At 35.9% G+C, this 18,683-nt stretch overlaps 1 protein-coding gene across 4 annotated transcripts in view; it reads left to right on the top strand.

Moving 5' to 3' along the window:
- GAS2 (growth arrest specific 2) overlaps positions 1–18,683 on the top strand; it is a 129,031-nt gene that overhangs the window by 15,294 nt on the left and 95,054 nt on the right. For all 4 annotated transcript variants that reach the window (XM_053203374.1, XM_053203375.1, XM_027072978.2 and 1 more), the window contains one exon: positions 5,527–5,648. In XM_053203374.1, coding sequence (XP_053059349.1) covers positions 5,527–5,648 — 122 coding nt within the window. The remainder of the gene's footprint in view (positions 1–5,526; positions 5,649–18,683) is intronic.

Genomic DNA, 18,683 nt, shown 5'->3' with positions numbered 1-18,683 from the left:
TTCAAATGTTAAATACCATTATTAGATGTTATCATATCTGCTAACTGACTGGGAGGAAAGCTTTCTTTCTTCCCAAGGTAGAAGTTAAAAGGGATTCTTTTTCCACGTGGCTCTAGTCCAAAACACCACAGGTTGATACTTAATCTTTATGGAAATTATGACAAGGCATATTTCTGGGAGGAATACACCGATGTGTAAAAGCGTGTGTGCTGATTTAGTTACTTGACAAAAAATTTCAGGCAGATCTGCATTTCATATGATTGTGCCCTAACATTTTATGAGGAAGTGAATTAACTACAATCTTTACTCAAACTCCCTGATCTTTGTCTATTGGCAAGCTGTCAGTCATGACTGAGTTGGTGGTATGACGATCAAAGTCCACAATTATGAACGCGAGAAGTAAAGATATTACTTCTAGACAAGACTGTTTTAGATTAACGTTCAAGTCAACGGTCTTTACATCCTAGTGTGGGTCAGTTGGTACTCCAAGATGATTTGATTATATCTATACATTGCCCTATCTTTTCTTTTCTTTTTCAAAGTTTATTTATTTTGAGAGAGAAAGAGTGCACACATGTGTGTACACATGAGTGGGGGAGGGACAGAGAGAGAGAGGGAGAAAGGGAATCCCAAGCAGGCTCCATGCAGAGCGTGATTTGGGACTTGAACTCACAAGCTGTGAGATCATGACCTGAGCCAAAATCAAGAGTTGGACACTCAACTGACTGAGCCACCCAGGCACTCACCCTATTTTTTCCTAAGCATACCAATAACCTGGGAGGACAGAGCTGGGGAAGAAGTGATTCTATTCTTCTAGAATCTTACTGCATCTAGTATTTATAATCTAATGTCTCAAAACAGTTACCCAATTCAGATTAAAGAAGATCTGGTTTTACCTAGCAGAGATATTTCATTTTTTATAATGTTTACTTCAGAATTGGAATTAGTATTTCATACCTTGTTCTAATGGACTTGTCATGGTTAAATTGAGCTAACTTCATATACTGATATAAAAAAAACTGGTAATATTGTAATAAGATAATATATACATTCCATCTAAAGTTTATATTGATTTCTTAAATTATAAAGTATGTTTAAAAGTATATTTTATGATTCTTTGTGTGGAAAATATATTACACATGAAGATTAAAAAAAAACTTCTCCATCTTGCATTTTTTCCTTCATCCGAGGCAGTATATTTCAACTATAAAGTATGTAACAGTGTCTGTTTTAGCAAAAAAAAAAATCCACCTTTTGGAGCTATAAAATATACAGAATTGAAAGCTGACACCTAATATATTTTTCATTAGATACAGATGTTTAATGTAAACTCATTCTTTAAGTATTCAGGAAAATCAGGCTAATGAAAATTTTTCAGGTATAATGTATAAAAAGTAAAAATCATACCTTTTGGTAAATTGCTAATAACTTTTTAATGAGAGACATTTTTCTTTTTATAATTGACAAGTTCTTTTAAATTAACTGTAATCATCTTGCCACTTACCATTATGAATAGAATCTTTACATTGCCATGGAACTTCGGGAAAGACGAATACCTAAAGAGCTCTTTTAAATGAAGATAATCTTATAAGTAATTTATAAAGGGATCCTTCAACAATTTGGAGTAAAATTTACCTTCTCTACGTCAAAATGTAAATTTGGTAATTTTGAAAATATTTCTAATACTTATTTTTCCTACTTATTTCCAGAATTACTTTCTTACTAGACAATGCAGGCCAACATGGTGACTGCATAACACAAATTTTGCTGGATCGGCCTTTTGTATCTCCAGAATATTACTTTCATTCCTGAATGAAGTTCAGCTGCATACAATTTTGAAATAATAGTAGTGTTGTGTAGGCTACCTCTGTGGTGAGTAGTTAGGGCTCTTGATGTTTTGCCACCTGCAGAAGTCATCATCCTATCTGGGGGCTAAAATGCGAAGCATCCAGTAGGGAAGAAAGAACATTTTTAAAAAGTTAATTGTCTTTCCTTCTTTACCTGCCCTTCCCCCCAAACCAAGTCAAACAAACAAAAAAGAATTCCAAACAGATGTTTCTTGAAATCCAAATATATTCTATGTTGTGAGTTGAACTTTAAGCCAGGACTTTATCTGTTGTTCCAGTTGGGTTATTTTTAGGTGTTCATGGAACTGAGCTGCATGCGTTGCCCTTACGATAAAAGCTGCTCCTAAGAGAGTCTCAGTACAAAACTTTAAAGCACTCCTTTTTTCCTTTTTTTTTTTTTTTTTGGCTTTAACTTAACCACTCTTTACAGAAAGAGTGGTTTCTTTCTGGTATTATTTCCCAGCATTTTCTCCAAATTTTCCAGCAGTTTGTTTCTTTATTTGTTAATTTATGTGCTCACTGAACACATTATCTAGGTGCCTACTATGGTAATATCATTATACTTCCCTCTGTAGGACCACACACACACACACACACACACACACACACACACACGCACGCACACACACACACACACACACACACACGATATTGCCCCAAGAGGTTTGAGGAAGACAATAGGTGCTTTTGGAGCACCTGGGTGGCTCAGTCGGTTGAGCGGTTGAGCATTTGACTGGCTCAGGTCATGATCTCATGGTTCACAAGTTTCAGCCCCATGCGGGGCTCTGTGTGGACAGCTTGGAGCCTGGAGCCTGCTTCTGATTCTGTGTCTCCCTCTCTCTCTGCCCCTCCTCTGCTTTCTCTCTCTCTCTCAAAAATAAATAAACATTAAAAAAAGAGGTTTACAATGAGATACCACCTTACACCTGTCAGAATGGTAACATGAACAACTCAGGCACCAACAGATGTTGGTGAGGATGCGGAGAAAGAGGATCTCTTTTGCATTGTTGGTTGCAATGCAATCTGGTGCAGCCACTCTGGAAAACAGGATGGAGGTTCCTCAAAAAACTAAAAATAGAACTACCCTATGACCCAGCAATTGTACTCCTAGGTATTTAGCCATGGGATACAAGTGTGCTGTTTCGAAGGGACACATGCACCCCATGTTTATAGCAGCATTATCAACAATAGCCAAAGTATGGAAAGAGCCCAGATGTCCATCAATGGATGAATGGATAAAGAAGATGTGGTATTTATATACAATGGAGTATTACTCAGCAATCAAAAAGAATGAAATCTTGCCATTTGCAACTACGAGGATGGAACTGGAGGGTATCATGCTAAGTGAAATTAGTCAGAGAAAGACAAAAATCATATGACTTCACTCATATGAGGACTTTAAGAGACAATACAGATGAACATAAGGGAAGGGAAACAAAAATAATATAAAAACAGGGAGGGGCACAAAACAGATGAGACTCATAAATATGAAGAACAAACTGAGGGTTGCTGGAGAGGTTGTTGAAGGGGGGATGGGCTAAATGGGTAAGGGGCACTAAGGAATCTACCCCTGAAATCATTGTTTCACTATATGCTAACTAATTTGGATGTAAATTTTAAAAAATAAAATTAAAGAAAAAAGGAAAAAAAAAGTTTGAGGAAGACAAGAACTTTACACAAAGCATATTACTAGCAGTAGAAGAAGTTTGGAAAGTTACCAAAATGAGTGATGCCTTTGAGTGTGGCCATCTAGAAAAGAGAGCAGTGTACACTGGGAGAATCTCTTTGTGGATTTCTGATTAAAGGAAAGATAGAACTTGGTCAGGCAGATATAAGGTAGGAGGATATTGTAGACAGGGGCCCACCAGGAAGAAAGGCTTGGTGGTAGGAATGGGAAGGTCTTGCTAGAGAAACAGTGAAGGCACTGTGTAGACCAAGAATCAAGGAGACTATAAAGATGCTAGGTTAGAAAAGTGGATTAGAGGCATAAGGCTCATCCTTTGGGTATGTTAAAGTGGATATATTTCATATTTTGGGTAGCACAGAAGATTAGGGACTATGCAATAAAGAAGAATAATGACCCAGGAAGGGTAGTGTTTAGCAACAATAATTTTAGCAATGAGTGTGATATGTATTGGAGAAGGAAGTTGAGGATACAAGGAATAGCCATTGTTTTTGTTGCTAGAGGTTTAAATATCAAATCATGAAAATTAAAAAAGAATTTTTTTTCCATTTTATTTATTTTAGATAGAGACAGTGAGGGAGAGGGGCAGAGAGAGAGACAGAGAGAGACAGAGAGAGAGAAAGAATCTTAAGCAGGCTCCACACTCAGCATGGAGCCTGACACAGGACTCAATCCCATGACCCTGGGATCATGACCTGAGCTGAAATCAAGAGTCACATGCTCAACCCACTGAGCCACCCATGCACCCCCAAAATTCTTATTAATATTATGGTACCAGAAATAAAAGGAAGTATGGATCTATAGGAGCTGTGACTCATAAGTTATAGGAAATTAAGGCAGGAAAATAAAATATGTTGAAACTTAGAGACTTAGAGTGCATGAAAAGGGGAGAGGTTAATTTGGGTTGCATATAAGAAAAAAATAGTGGTTTATAACACTGAAAGAAAGAAGGAATCAGGAGTAACAGGTTTAGGGTATAGGGTTTCATTTTGGGGTGATAAAATATTCTGAAATTGCTCATGGTGATGATGGCACAAGTCTACTAAAAGCCACTGAATTATACACTTACATGGGTGAATTGTAAGGTATGTGAATTATATCACAATGAAGCCATTATAAAATAAAAGGAAAATGAAGAAACAAAATCTGTTTGGGGAGAATAGAAGAATGAAGACAGACGACCTTTAACTGGTTAACTGCCAGGGATGAACAATGGTAAATGATGGTCATAAGAGCAGTAGAAGAAGCCGAGTGGTTTTGAGGAGAGAGAAAAGCAGAAACTGAACCCAATAATCCTCAGTTCAAGGATGGTGGTAGGAAGAGGAATGGTTAGAGGGGTAGTGTTTCTTTCAGGGTTGCATTAGTTTCACCTCATCATCTTAATCAGGAAAACAAACTCAATAGAACTTAGAGATGTGGTTTACACATTGGCCGTGCCACTACAGTTGCCAATGGTGGTTGACTTTTCAATGCACTGTGACTCTATTTCAAATGAAAGAAAAGAGAGCTTATGGTGTTCTTGTAGTCAAAGACATAAACAAAACACAGGATGCAGGCTCTGCCTTCTGCCTTCACCTTGTGGGCCAGAGTAATCAAATGGGCTCCTGAGGGTAAGTTGAGTGCATCTCAGAGGTCAAACTGCAATCATGGGAAAAACATTTTGAATTTCGTTGACTGGTTGGTTTTTATTCCTCTGGATTGCCAAGTGGAGGGACTCTCACATAGGATATCTCTTTGCCATTTTGAATGTGAAATAAAACTTTTATGCAGTTGAAATTATGTCATGAACATCTAAAATGTTGAGATTCTTGCCACCAGAGGAAAACATAAAATTCCAGAGAAACACTCTTTTCCTGTGTTCCCATCCCAGATATGCAACCCAGCTGGAATAGAAGTTTTGGTGATAAAAGCTGTGTGTCAGATATGTTGGCATGAATGTCATATTTGCATTGGGGAATGCTTATGCTTTTATAATTCTCCTTTTTGTTATTGCAGGGAAGGAGATTACGGCAGAAACTTTTATGGAAAAATTGGATAATGGTGCCTTGCTCTGTCAACTTGCAGAAACCATGCAGGAGAAATTCAAAGAGGGCATGGATGCTAACAAGCCTACAAAGGTAGGAGATCCCCAGGCAAAATCATTCAGGAGGCAGATTACATTTGTAGTTGCTTATGAACAGAGGTTAATTTTAGTATTTTGTTGTCAATGGTGCATTAATATGTCTATTAACAAAACACAGAGAATGCATTTTAATCAGGCAACATGTAATTTGCACTGTACATAAATTACATAATCCTTTCAGTAAGTCTAATTAACTAGAAGGTTATGAAAATTGATGGTATTAATACAAAACAAGTACTGTGTATAAGCTGGTTGAATCTGATGTATTGATTACAAATTTAGCACAGAAATAATTTATGTAATCAGGTGATGAACAAAATCTGGTCAAGAAAGATTTACTGAATAGGTCTTTGTTTCCACATAGATTATTATAATAGATCATTGGAATAAAGTATCTGGAGTGTGTAATTTTTTTGTAAGTAGTAGAATTGAACTAAGTAACTTTAGACAAATTACTTTTTTCTGACTGCTCAGATTTCCTTTGTGCACATATTCTTTTAAGATTATTATGAGTTCATAATGAGAGTATGATGCTTGTTATCTTTTTAAAAATTTTTACATTGTTTTATTTATTTATGTTTGAGAGAGTGAGGGAAAAAGAATGAGCAGGGGAGAGGCAGAGAGAGAAGGAGATCCAGAATCTGAAGCAGGCTCCAGGCTCTGAGCTGTCATCACAGAGCCCCACACAGGGCTCAAACCCACGAACTGTGAGAGAATGACCTGAGCAGAGGTTGGACATCCAACCGACTGAGACACCCATGTGCCCCTGATGCTTAGTATTTTTTGGAAGAAACAAGATAGATGACACTTTTTAATTTTTAAAAGAGAAAGAAAAAGCATAAGAAAAAATAAGTTTAAAATAATGTTGAAAATAGCTTAACATAAAAACTTAAAAATTGTTAAATTTTCTGCAACTGTGGCAAAAAAAAAGTAAATCTGATTACTCATGTATAGTTTCTTTATGATTACTGAACTAAAATTCAAACAAAACTTAAGCTCCCTAAAATAATGCATTTTTTTTACAGCTCTGTACTTACTTTGGAGATAATATTTTACATCACTCTGTGAAGTACTGTATGCTATATACAAAGCCCCTCCATTATATTTTCCATCTTAAAAGCAGCTCTTTGAAAGTGTTAGTTAACGCAGTGGTTCCCAAACCTTGCTGCACATTGGAATCACCTGAGTGTCTTTAAAAATGATTCAGACTGGGCTCCTGTGCCTGAACATCCTGATTTAATTTCTGTGGGGTGCAACCTGGGGATTGGGATGTCTCAAAAGTTCTGCAGGTGATTCTCATGGGCAGCAAAATTTGGGAACCACTGTGTTCATCTTTTTTTTTCTCTATCAGATAGATGCTAAGTGATCTGTGGAAGATCACCAGGCTAGTAAGTGACAGAGCAAGAATTTGCTGTGGACCTTCTTTTTCTAAGCCTCTCATTTTAGTGCACTGTGTGTAGTATAGACATGAAGAGATAGATCGTTTATGAACATGCTTATGTCACACTTAGTGTGAGGACGTTAGGAAACCAATAATTCTTTTGCCGTGCTTTCCATTGTAATGAGACTCTACTTCAGCTGACCGAGCAGAAAACATAATGCCTAATAGGAGGACAATTTGTATAGAAGGTTCACTGTGAAATAATTAACAAAGAGGAAAAAACTGCTGCGTGCAAGATTGTTTTGAGATCATTATGTTAATATTGCACTGGTCCTGAAACTTCTATTTATATTGCTTGTTGTTGAGAAGAGAGACCGTTACTTCAATGCTAAGGTCTTGAGCCCTTCATAGTAACAAAGAATAAACAACTCTACAAAGGCTGGTGTAAGGTTTTCTTGTTTTGTTTTGTAAGCTTATGTTTTATAAAACAGAAGCTGAGATCTCCAAATAGAGTTGTACGGCCATCAGCTGTAAGAGAACCCCCAAAGCATTAACCTATAATTTAAAGGCTTTGTTCTTGGGCACATTTTGCTTGGGTTTTAGTTTTGTTATTTATTAATTGGACATGTCTATCTTTGATTTCCTTACCTGTAAAGTAGGAGTAATAATTATGCATATATACGTTCCAGAAAGCATTGCACAAAAAAGACTTTAGATAAATATTATTTCCCTTCCCTATGTGAAAGAGTTAAGAGATCCTGATGAGAATTTTTGATTTGCTAGAAGAAACTAGAAGAAAAAGATGAGTACTTTGTAAATATAACTACTCATAGTTAACACGATATATACAAATAGGTGTATCTTTTCTGTAAATCTCCATGAGAATATGTAATAGAATAGTTACGGATCAGGATTTTGATAGCTGTTTCTCCTTTGAAACATTCATTTCAAATTGTATCATTTTTATAATACAACTATAAAACATAAAAAAGAAACAAATTAAGTTTTCCTTTCAAAGTGAGTAAAAATAAAGCAAGGTCTTATTAAACTTGAAATACTTCCTTGAATCTAAGCAATGTTTAATTAAATATAAAGTTCAAATTTATTCTGATTATAATAAATATATTTTAGTATAAAAACTCAACTGGTAATTGGACAAGTGTAGATTTAAAAATACCCTTTATGATCTCACTTTCAGTGCTCAAAAAATCAAATTTAATTTGAGTTAGAAGTCGACACAGTTACTCTTGACTGAATTACCTTCTGTGTCCTTGGCAGAATTTATATATTTTACAACTTACTTCCAACAATATGCAGCTTAAATCAAAATAGCATATGTCTTACTATATGAAAAAAGTGCAAAGAAGGTTAGTTTTCCTTTTTTACATTTTATGAAATATTTTTCAAAAGATGAGAAACCACATGGCTAATACTTCATTGCTATTACTGTTCATAAATATAATTTTGTCAATCTATCCAAGTTTGATATGAGCACTTTCATAAATCAAATATAATTTTGTTTTCAATCCATCTTTTGTCTAAAACAGGAATAGATGTTATATGAAATTGTACAGTATTTTGCTGTTATTAAATCTAAATTTAAACAAGAATAAATTCACTAAGACCCAGGTAGTTAGGTTGACATTGAATATTACCCATAGAAAAACAAGGAGGCTTTCAAATTGCATATAAATAACCTATGGGTTACAATATTACCTGATTGTATGTGTGTGTAATTATTTTCCACCTTGGCACTTTAGAATCTAGGAAAAACAATAGTGGTAAAGACTGATAAGTTGGTTAATACCTTTGCTGAATTAGTGAAACTGTTACATTTAGGGAGATATTAAAACATAATTACTTTTAAAAAAATCAACCACAAATTTGATACCTTCTTAAGTCATGTCACAGGAAGTCCTTTGTAATTTTCTCCTAGCACTTAAATCTCACATGTTCATTCTCATAGCAATATTTTTACTTTTCCTAATTGATATTTAATTTGGAGATTTTATAGCTATGTAAACACATTCAGATGAGTAAGTTATACTTGGTACATGTGAAGTATGTCTGTGTTAAGAGTGACTTAAACAATCCTAATACTTGCAAGCCTATTTAATAAATATGTTAGACAGTTTACATCTTTAATATTTGAGTTATAAATCCATGAGTTATATCCTATTCTGGCTTGATAACATATCTCAATGAAAGTAAATGATATCCTATGATTCTTTCTTTCTAGGCATCGATAATAGATCAATAAAAGTAGCCTCTCTCTGTTTGTTAGCTATAAGTAGTGAATCCTAGCCTTTGCATTTTTTCACTTTGCATGGAAGCAATGCAGAAATTTCATAGAATTAAGCAATAGGTAGGTAGAAGTATTTGAGACTCACGTGCATCAATTTAATGTATAATTTGGTTTTGATTAACTCATATATACCACAATATGATTAATTAAGTCTAACTATAAATGTTAATATTCCTGGAGCTGAGGACCCTAAAAGGCAAAAATCTAACCAAAACAAATCTTTCCAATATCATATCGGGGTAAGAAAACCAAAATATGCGATAAGTCCAAGGTCATATTTTATGTTTTTTGATCCTTAGTTACCTGACTCAAAGTTAGCATCTCCAATCAAGACAGAATAATTGTTACCTTGATATATGAACTTTCACTTCCTGGTCCGGATAGTATTCAACTGTAGGAACCCCTTCTTATTGTGTATTTACTTTTCTTTTAACACCAGCCATCTTGTATACTTGCTGATTTGTATACAAGATTCTCAACGACTGGGGCATCAACATGGTGCAAGTCATTCAAAGGGTTCAACCTCTCTTTTTCTCCTAACATTCCTTTCCATTTGTCTCATTTATCTTGACAGTCTCTGCCCAAGGCATCAGAGTTTTCCTGGGTTAAGAGCTTTCTTTGACTTCAAAGAGCCCTGAATGGTTACATCAGTTTTGAAGCACAAGAAGGGAAAAGAAAAGAAAAAAAAAAAAAAAAAGAAGAAGTTCTGTTAGCTAGTAGAATGCTACATTATGCTCCAAGGAAGGAACTGAACATTCACCATCTAAATGTAGAATCCAGGCCTTGTTTGAGGGAAAGAACATCCTAGTCAGATAGAATGTCCATAGTACATTTGCCCATCAAGAATATCTAGTTCTCAGGGCGCCTGGGTGGCTCAGTTTGTTAAGCGTCTGACTTCAGCTCAGGTCATGATCTCACAGTTCCTGAGCCCGAGCCCCACGTCAGGCTCTGTGGTGACAGCTCAGAGCCTGGAGCCTGCTTTGAGTTCTGTGTCTCTGGCTCTCTCTGCCCCCTCCCCCGCTCGCACTCTGTCTCTGTCTCTCAAAAATGAATAAACATTAAAAAAAAAGAAGAATATCTAGTTCTCTGAGCTGTAAGATAACACTACCTCAGGATGTCTAACCATCAAGGAATTAGATAAAACATAGAGATTTGAGCTTTTCCCCTCAAAATCGATAGCATGTTTTGTTTGGAGAACATCTTACTTATCAAGATTGATTTCGGAGAAATCCAGAAAAGTGTGTTTACTGCTGAAGCCTCTGACAGAACAAGGAAGTATGATAGAAATGATCAAAGGTTTTTCTTGCAAAGAAAATCTCAACTGTGATTAATCTAGAGTCATCTATATCTGGCTGTACAACTAAAATAATTGTGTATTTCTTAAGAAATTCATGGTTTTTAAATACAAATGTAATGCTAGGACTAGGACTAAACCAACAGAGTGAGTCATGATAAATGGAGGGACTAAAGGTGTAATGATGTGGACATAAATGTTTTTTTTCTTTTGAGTTATTTTGCTGTCTGGGACTGAGAGGAAAAGGAAAAAAAAAGTCAGGGATAAAATCCAATTACTCAGGATTTAAAAAAAGTACAAATATCTTCAAATTTTAAATATATAAAGGTGAATTATTTACCAATATAAAATTAATTCCTTGTCACCAATTTTCTAAGTCCTTGATCACCAGGAAAATCGTAATCAGAGGCCATGAAATATCTTGCTGAGTTTTTTTTTTCTCATTGGGGGTATTTCTGTTCTAGACCATCTTACAGGGTTATGTCTAAGTCAGGTTTCACTGCCATAGCAGTAAGTGTTGATGAATCATATAGAATGTTAGGAAAAGAAGCTCAACTTTTTTTTCTACCCATAGTCAAATAGTCATAAGAGACTTGATACTCAACTTGATCTGGGTTGCTGTATGTATGGACTAAGGAAAACAAAAGCAGCAATATGAAAGAATGGGTATAATTGGGAGTGAATGATGTACTTATGGAATTTACCTGTATCTTAAGGCCTAATTGAACGAATGCCATATGTGAGAGAATATCTGTAAGTGATAGAATGTTGGTGGGCACCACCGAAAATGTGGCCAAGTTGATTATCTGGCACTAAGTTCATAGTAAACATTTCAAGTTCTATGGTCCCTGGTGTCCCAAGATGGAGATTCGACCTCCATAAGACAACAATAGCAAGTTAGGAACATGTGCATAGTATCCTTTACATAGAAGGCAGTGTTCCGACATGGCCCCTACTGCTGGATCCAGAAACTTCATTTAGTTAACAAAACCCCATCCTGAAATGTCACGTAATTTATCCCCTAGAGCGCATGTATTTTATGAAGCCATCTAGTTTGCCTGCTATTCCTGCTCTGTAACGTCAAGTCAGCCAAATACCGTGGACCTAGTAGAAGAATGTGTTGTGTGATGTTGAAATGTTCCTATAGTTTATGTTTCAGAGCCTGAGCCGATGTACAGGATAGTAAAACACTTCTGTTATTTTTGTCAAGTGTATGCAAACAGCTTCTGGAATTTTCTATGTTTCAGGATTAAGAAAATTGCATTTCCAGACCAAGAGATGCATGCTAAGTACTAGGATATTTTCTAATATGTATACTTCAATGGAAAGACCAAATCTGGAACAGCAACTCGATTGACACTATTGATTCATTATAATGTCCCTGCTGTTCCCCATGTCCCATCCATCTTTCATATTGGCTTGAATTGAATGGAGGTGTGATAGAAATCACTTTTCTGGCAATGTTCAGGTCATTGATAGTAGCATGAATCTCTGACTTTTTCTAAGTTGTGACATTTTATCCCATATGTTAGGGAACAAAAATTATGAAAGTTGCTGAGAATATCCTTGCCAATTATATATTCATGGAAAAATGTAAAAATAGCTTCTATATGTTCAAAGGCATAATAGTCATAGTGTAACTTAGGCTTAGGTCAAAATCCATCTGTCACTTGATCCCCATAAGGTATTTCCCTTTCCCTAATGCATAGCAAACTCTTCAGGTCCCTTTAAAGATTAGAAGGAAGCTTTATAGGAAAGACTTGAGATCATTACTCCTTTGATTCAATGGGCCCTGGGTCTATAAATTGGCTGTAGTCTAAGAACTAGGCCATCAGAAAGATTCTCTTATTGTGTTGCTGTTGCTGCTTCTGTTATACAACGCAAAAACTTAGGAAGTTGCCTTTCAATTTTCAGCTAAAGGCCTCATGATTAATAAACCACATTCAGATCTCCTGTGGGGCAGGTTATTCTAAGAGATTTGATTGGCCTACTTTGTATGCTAGCAACCATATCCCCCTTGCCTATGAAAGTGCTACCATGTATTTCTGCCACTCTGAGAATCCCCATTCACATTAATAAGAGAAAGCTCCTGTCACCAGCATCCTCTCTCTGAAGCGAAAAATCACGTTAGGAAATTAGGGAACTCTCCTCACCAACCTGTTCTTCATATCTTAGCGAAAAATAGAGCATCTTTGGGCCCCACTGAGTGACACTGTAAAAAGTTTGCTTCGATGAGGTCCACATTACAAATTGCATGCTGCATTTCTTTTCCAAGGTTTGAATTCCTTCCCCTGTATTTTACTAAGTGATTTCTGGCCTTTTATTGTCATTTAGCATGGGCTAGCATCACATCTATGTTTGTCAGCAAATCTAGCAGACTATTAACGGGATCATCTGTGGCTGTCCACGTTAGCACACCGAATTCTATTTAGTGCAGTTAAAGTGCATTAATTCTGCCAAATCTCAATTTACATCCTGTTCTCCTCAGACTAACACTCCAAGTCTATTACATTAATAAAGAAAAACCCTGCCATAATACACTTAGTGGCACTCAAGATTTTAAATGTATGTTGAGATACATAACCAGTTGGCCAGGGATTCCTGTGTTGGCTAGGAGTTATGCTGTGAGAGGGATCTAACTCCATCCTGATCCAGACTGCAGTATTTTGATACCTGATAGAGATCATCAGCTCTGACTATGGCTAGCTGAGATTCGAAGAACAGAGCAATGGTACCAGGAATGTCCAGGTTAATTCGTAGTCCTTTCTTAGCCTGGTCCAGGAGAATACCAGAGGTAGGGGAATCCACCATGTATCTTCCCCAGTTCCTGAGAAGGAGTGCTTGCTGTTTCATCCCAGCTTGCCCCCACTCTTTATGTCTCTGCCACTCTCCCAAGATAAGAATGTCTAGCTGTGTCCCATTTGGAAACAGAAAACTGGTCAGGGGACAGGAATTAAGCAAAGGACAAGAGCCAATACCAAATGCAAGTCATATTACTTGAATTATTTCTATCACAACTATCCTGTGGAAAATTATTCTGCATGCAAAAGCTCACATGTAAAAGAAACTTGATAAATTTCTCTAAGTGGGACAACAGAATTTTAGTAGATTTCAGAATTTATGGCATTTATTAATAATGAGTTATGAGACTGAAAGATTATTCTAAACTGTTAAAAAAGATTTCGTTTTGCTTAATCATGCTAAAAGAAAGACCGGGTTATCTTTCTATTCTCTCTATGAAAAGATTTCCAAGTTACTGTTTGTGAAGGAGCAACCAGAAAGTATAAATAAAGCCAAAATCTAAAAGGAAAAGTAAAATAGTGTTCTGTCAGGCAGTTAATTGATTAAGATATTATATTCTTTTTCTTTGATGGTTCCAGTGTTTATCCTCTTTAAAAGTTGTTTGTTTGTTGGGCCTTATTTTATTATCCTAAGTAAACATCTAATTCCCTATCTAAGTTTTTGTTCATAACCCTGTATTCTTTTTCATTAAGAGGATGCCAAAATAGTGTAAGCTTAAAAGTCCACAAAAACAGTTTATTCTCCATAAAGAGAATGCTAGTTTTCCATTCCAGTATTAGCCTCAACACCAATTCCAAATATCCCATAGTTTTCTAATGCCAAATGCCTGAACTTTACTCTCTGAGACTAAAGAAATAAAAACCGATGGCTTTGGAGGACCTAGGATTTATACCAACTCTGAAGGTTATAAAGCGTGGATACATGGGCATTCACTTCAGAGTACCATTATTAGAATGAATCATTTTAAACACTTTTAGAGAGCTCAGCTAAATAGAGTGGTTAATTGTGTGGACTCAACAGGCACACTTTCTGGGTTTAAATCCTAACTCCACTGTTAATTAGCTTGGGAAAACTACTTAATTTCTCTGTGCCGTAACATCCTCATTTGTAACCATGTAGCTAATAATCGTACCTAACGTATCAGTTGTTATGGAGGCTAAATTTAATACACATAAGCACTGAGTAATACCTAGTATACATGGGTGCTCAGTAACATTAAACTATTAAATCCATTTATCATTTCTCTCAAGTTTCAAATGTTAGCAAGAGGGAGTTTGTTTAGTGTGATGAACAGTCAGCTGTCTGACCAGGTCATGGCTTCACCTTGATTGATGTGTTCTCAGACCGAATAAAATGAGATAGGGAATATTTCCTAAAGAAAAGGTAGAGGGATCTTGGAAAAGTAGAGATGTTTTTAATATTTATGGTTTCCCCATCTGTCGGAGTACCTGTACTATATTGTTATACTTAGTTTTTTGCTTGCCTTTATCCCTTTACTAGACCCTAAGATCCTTGAGAACTTGGTTAATGTCTTATTTGTATGTAGGTCTATCATAAAATCTGGCATATAGGTCTTCAGTAGATCTGTTTTTAGATGAATGAATAAATGAATGAATGGGCCAATGTAGATATTTACTTGTAGATCCAGGATGCTGTTGTCAGTGGGTTTTAGCAATTCTTGATTTTTAACCTGAAGACTTTTGTCACCAATTTTGAAATTCCTCCCTCTGCTGGTTTTGCTTCACTCAAACACTTTGATGTTCAAAATCATAAGGCACAAAGCTGACGTTTTAAGTAATGGGGAAAACAGAGAATCTGAGAGTTTTGGGGTGGTTCAGGGAAAGAAAAAGGATCTGAGGACATTAAAAGTGCTGACAAGATATTGGTGAAGTAATAGACCATGGAGGTCTAAGTTAGTAAGGAAGTTCTGGAGGAGATGGGTCATTTAAGTTAATTGCAAATGAGATTATGTAGTCACACACTATGTTATATTATTTGAGTTCAGAACATTATCTAAAGGTAAAAATGATGACAAAAATGAGCATATTAATATCCCAATGTTTTATTCCATTGAAGGATTACTTTTCAAGACCTGTTTATAGGTTTGCTGTGGTTTGAATAAAATATAAAAGGATACTAAAAGGATCAGATGAGTGGTAACTAATGGCTTTATGAACTTGCTTATCATTGATAATTAAGAAAAAGAATAATTTTAGAATCTTTCATGGACTAAGTTCTCAAGGGGTACTTTTGACCTGAAATAAGGTACTACTAGAGTAATTAAGGGTTGTGTCTTTCAATGACTGAGGAGCTGTAAAGATATAATCCCTGTGGAGGTGGGTTTTTTGTTTTTTTTTTTGGCATCTTTTTCTCAATAACTGCCCCTTTTGTCCAATAAAATAGTTGGTGAGTGAAATGGGAATATAAGAACCATTGTTTCTTTTCAGAGCCCTAATTAGCCATCTACCAAAACACTCTTTAACAACCAAGGTAAAAATACAGTTTCTGTAAAACTGCAGGAGGGAGTCAGAGAATTCCAGTGCGTAAGAACAACGAGCAATAAACGCTGCTGTCAGCTTTCCAAAAAAATGTGTTATTTTATTAACTAAGGGTTAACTCAAAAAGGAGATAAAAAGGATCATGGAGCAGAGCAAGTTCATCATTTTAACAACCTTAAATAATAGAGAATAGTATGAACTACAAATATTTTACAATAACTGAGTCCTATTTCTTTTTTTTTTCTTTTTTAATGTTTATTTATCTTTGAGACAGTGAGAGAGAGAGAGAGAGAGAGTGTGTGTGAGCCAGGGAGGAGCAGAGAGAGAGAGGGAGACACAGAATCTGAAGCAGGCTCCAGGCTCTGAGCTGTCAGCACAGAGCCCAACATGTGGCTCCAACTCACTGACCAGATCATGACCTGAGCCGAAGTTAGACCCCTAACTGACTGAGCCACCCGGGCGCCCCTATTTATATATGTTATTTTAAAAGTTGATATATGATTGATGAGTATAAGAGCTCTTGTTAGAAACAAGAGATGACATTATTTACTGTGAATATTTCTGTGCGTATGTGTCATTGGTAATAATGGTTGTGATGTAAAGGTAGACAGTCTTCTCAAGGAATTTACTACCTATTAGGGAGAAATAAGATGCATGCGGTATTATATAGATTTTGAGATCAAGCTCACAAAATGATTTGAAAATGAATTAATTTTAAGCAGCCACAGTTTAAATAAAAGAAAGGCAGTATTTATCATGTGACTGAATTTAGAACAGAACTTAAAGCATATAGTAGTATACATTGAAAAGTTTTCATGCACAGAGTTGTTTAAAATTTTTATTTTGAGTGTGTCTCATCTGCTTTCTAAATCAAAAGGTATACCAATTAAAAACCATATCTGCTTTATAAAATAGAATGGCTGTTATGCTTAAGCCTACTGCAGTGATTTTAAGTGGATTTCAGTATATTAATTTGATTGTTCCTACTACCCATACATTATTATTACAGCTTTTTCCTCTTTTATTATCACAGAGTCAAAATTTAAACTATTCTCATTTGGTTGTCCTCAGTAAATCATAGAAGAAATTGCCACTTTCCCTTATATATATATAACTCCTTCGGTGGGTGGCAAAGACAGCCAATGTCTAAGCCAGGTGGGCTGAAGTTTTTTGGAATTACCTAAAACAGTATAAAGTTTGTTGAGTTGTCTGTATGATGAAATTAGAAGTGGAACGATATTATGGATTTACATACCTAAAATTATTTGGACAAGCATACAGGGCTCGCTAAATGGAATATAACCAGGTGCAAAGCATGGAATTAACCTTTGTGACAACACTCATGTTTGAGATGGCTTTCTTTTTATGTATAAAGAAGCAAATGAAAAGAATCAGAATTATTTTAGAATTTCCCTCAAATTACAAGAGAGTAAAATATACCCTACCATTATCATATTTGGCTCCCTACTTGTTTGTTCTAAACCAGTAGTTGCCAACCTCTTAGTGAGCAAGAGTGAGTCATTTTCCCAAATCCTAAGCTTCTTTTCTTATTGGAGTTTACTTCTGATGAGCTAAGAGATGTGAAGGGGTATTTCTAGCCCTATTCAGTACCCTGCCAAGAATCTCCACATTCCAGAGTGAGGAGGAGAAGAGAAAGACAAGGTGGCAGCACTGAACTTAGAAATTTGCCAGGTTTCAGAAGCTATATGTTTATGTGAATCTGCTGATAAATCGCCCTCCTTCAAAACTGCTCAGCGGTTCTTTCCTCTCAAAAGTTAAAACTGTAAGCTATTGTTTGGTAGTGTAAATAATGGTTGTATTAAAAGTATACGAAGCATAAGACTAAAAATAAAACATGTCGAATTGAAGTTCCAAAAGCATGAAAAAAAAAAAACAGATCTGGCTTAGAAGGAGTACACACACACACACACACACACACACACACATTTTTCATCTACATAATTTCATAACATCAGCAGAACATTGCCCCCGAGCGTAAAAGTAAACCTGATCGAATTTTTCCACAGTGACATCATCTTTTCCACTTATAGGCTCACATCCTGCATTTAACCGCATGCAGGCACATGGGCAAGGCGTGTAACTGGGGAACTGTTTTTCTGATATTTGATAGCACTGACTGTGGCCACTGCTGTTTCAAAGCACTGTGGATATAGAATACTATGTCAGGAAAAGTCACTCTCACCATATGGAAAATAGAAAATTAATTACTTTAAAATGAGCTGTTGCTAAATGCTTTGGAGAAATTCTGGTCCTTTAAACAAATCAATAATGAATATGCATGCCATTTCTTAAAGCAGACCCATTTACAGGTTTTATAACAAGAACATTTTTAAGGGGCTGTAAATTCGAGGAAAAATGTTCCTTTTTAATTTGAAAATGTCTGAGGATTGCTAGATGATTTAAAATGTAAGTACTCACCATATGTGTGTGTGTGGTCCAAGGTATGTGGTACTGGTGCATTGCAGAGTAATGGCATAATGTTTTCTAGATGAGGTAATTGAGTTTATAGTATGTAGAGCTCTCCAACTGTATAAGCTTTTAGGAGCTGCCTACATGAATACCTGCTATTGTTTTGCTTAGCAGTTTGAAAATGCATTACATATCATGCATGGAGCTGTCTCCTATGTGTTTTGTGTTTATACCGCTTTGCTGGTCATGTCTGATTTCCCACAGGCTGTTTGTCTAATGGATGCTCCCTGTAAGAAGTAATAATGCAGCAATTCCTGTAT

This window comes from Acinonyx jubatus, chromosome D1 (assembly GCF_027475565.1).
Source record: "Acinonyx jubatus isolate Ajub_Pintada_27869175 chromosome D1, VMU_Ajub_asm_v1.0, whole genome shotgun sequence".
NCBI lineage: Eukaryota > Metazoa > Chordata > Mammalia > Carnivora > Felidae > Acinonyx > Acinonyx jubatus.
This window is presented reverse-complemented; position numbering and strand designations above follow the sequence as displayed.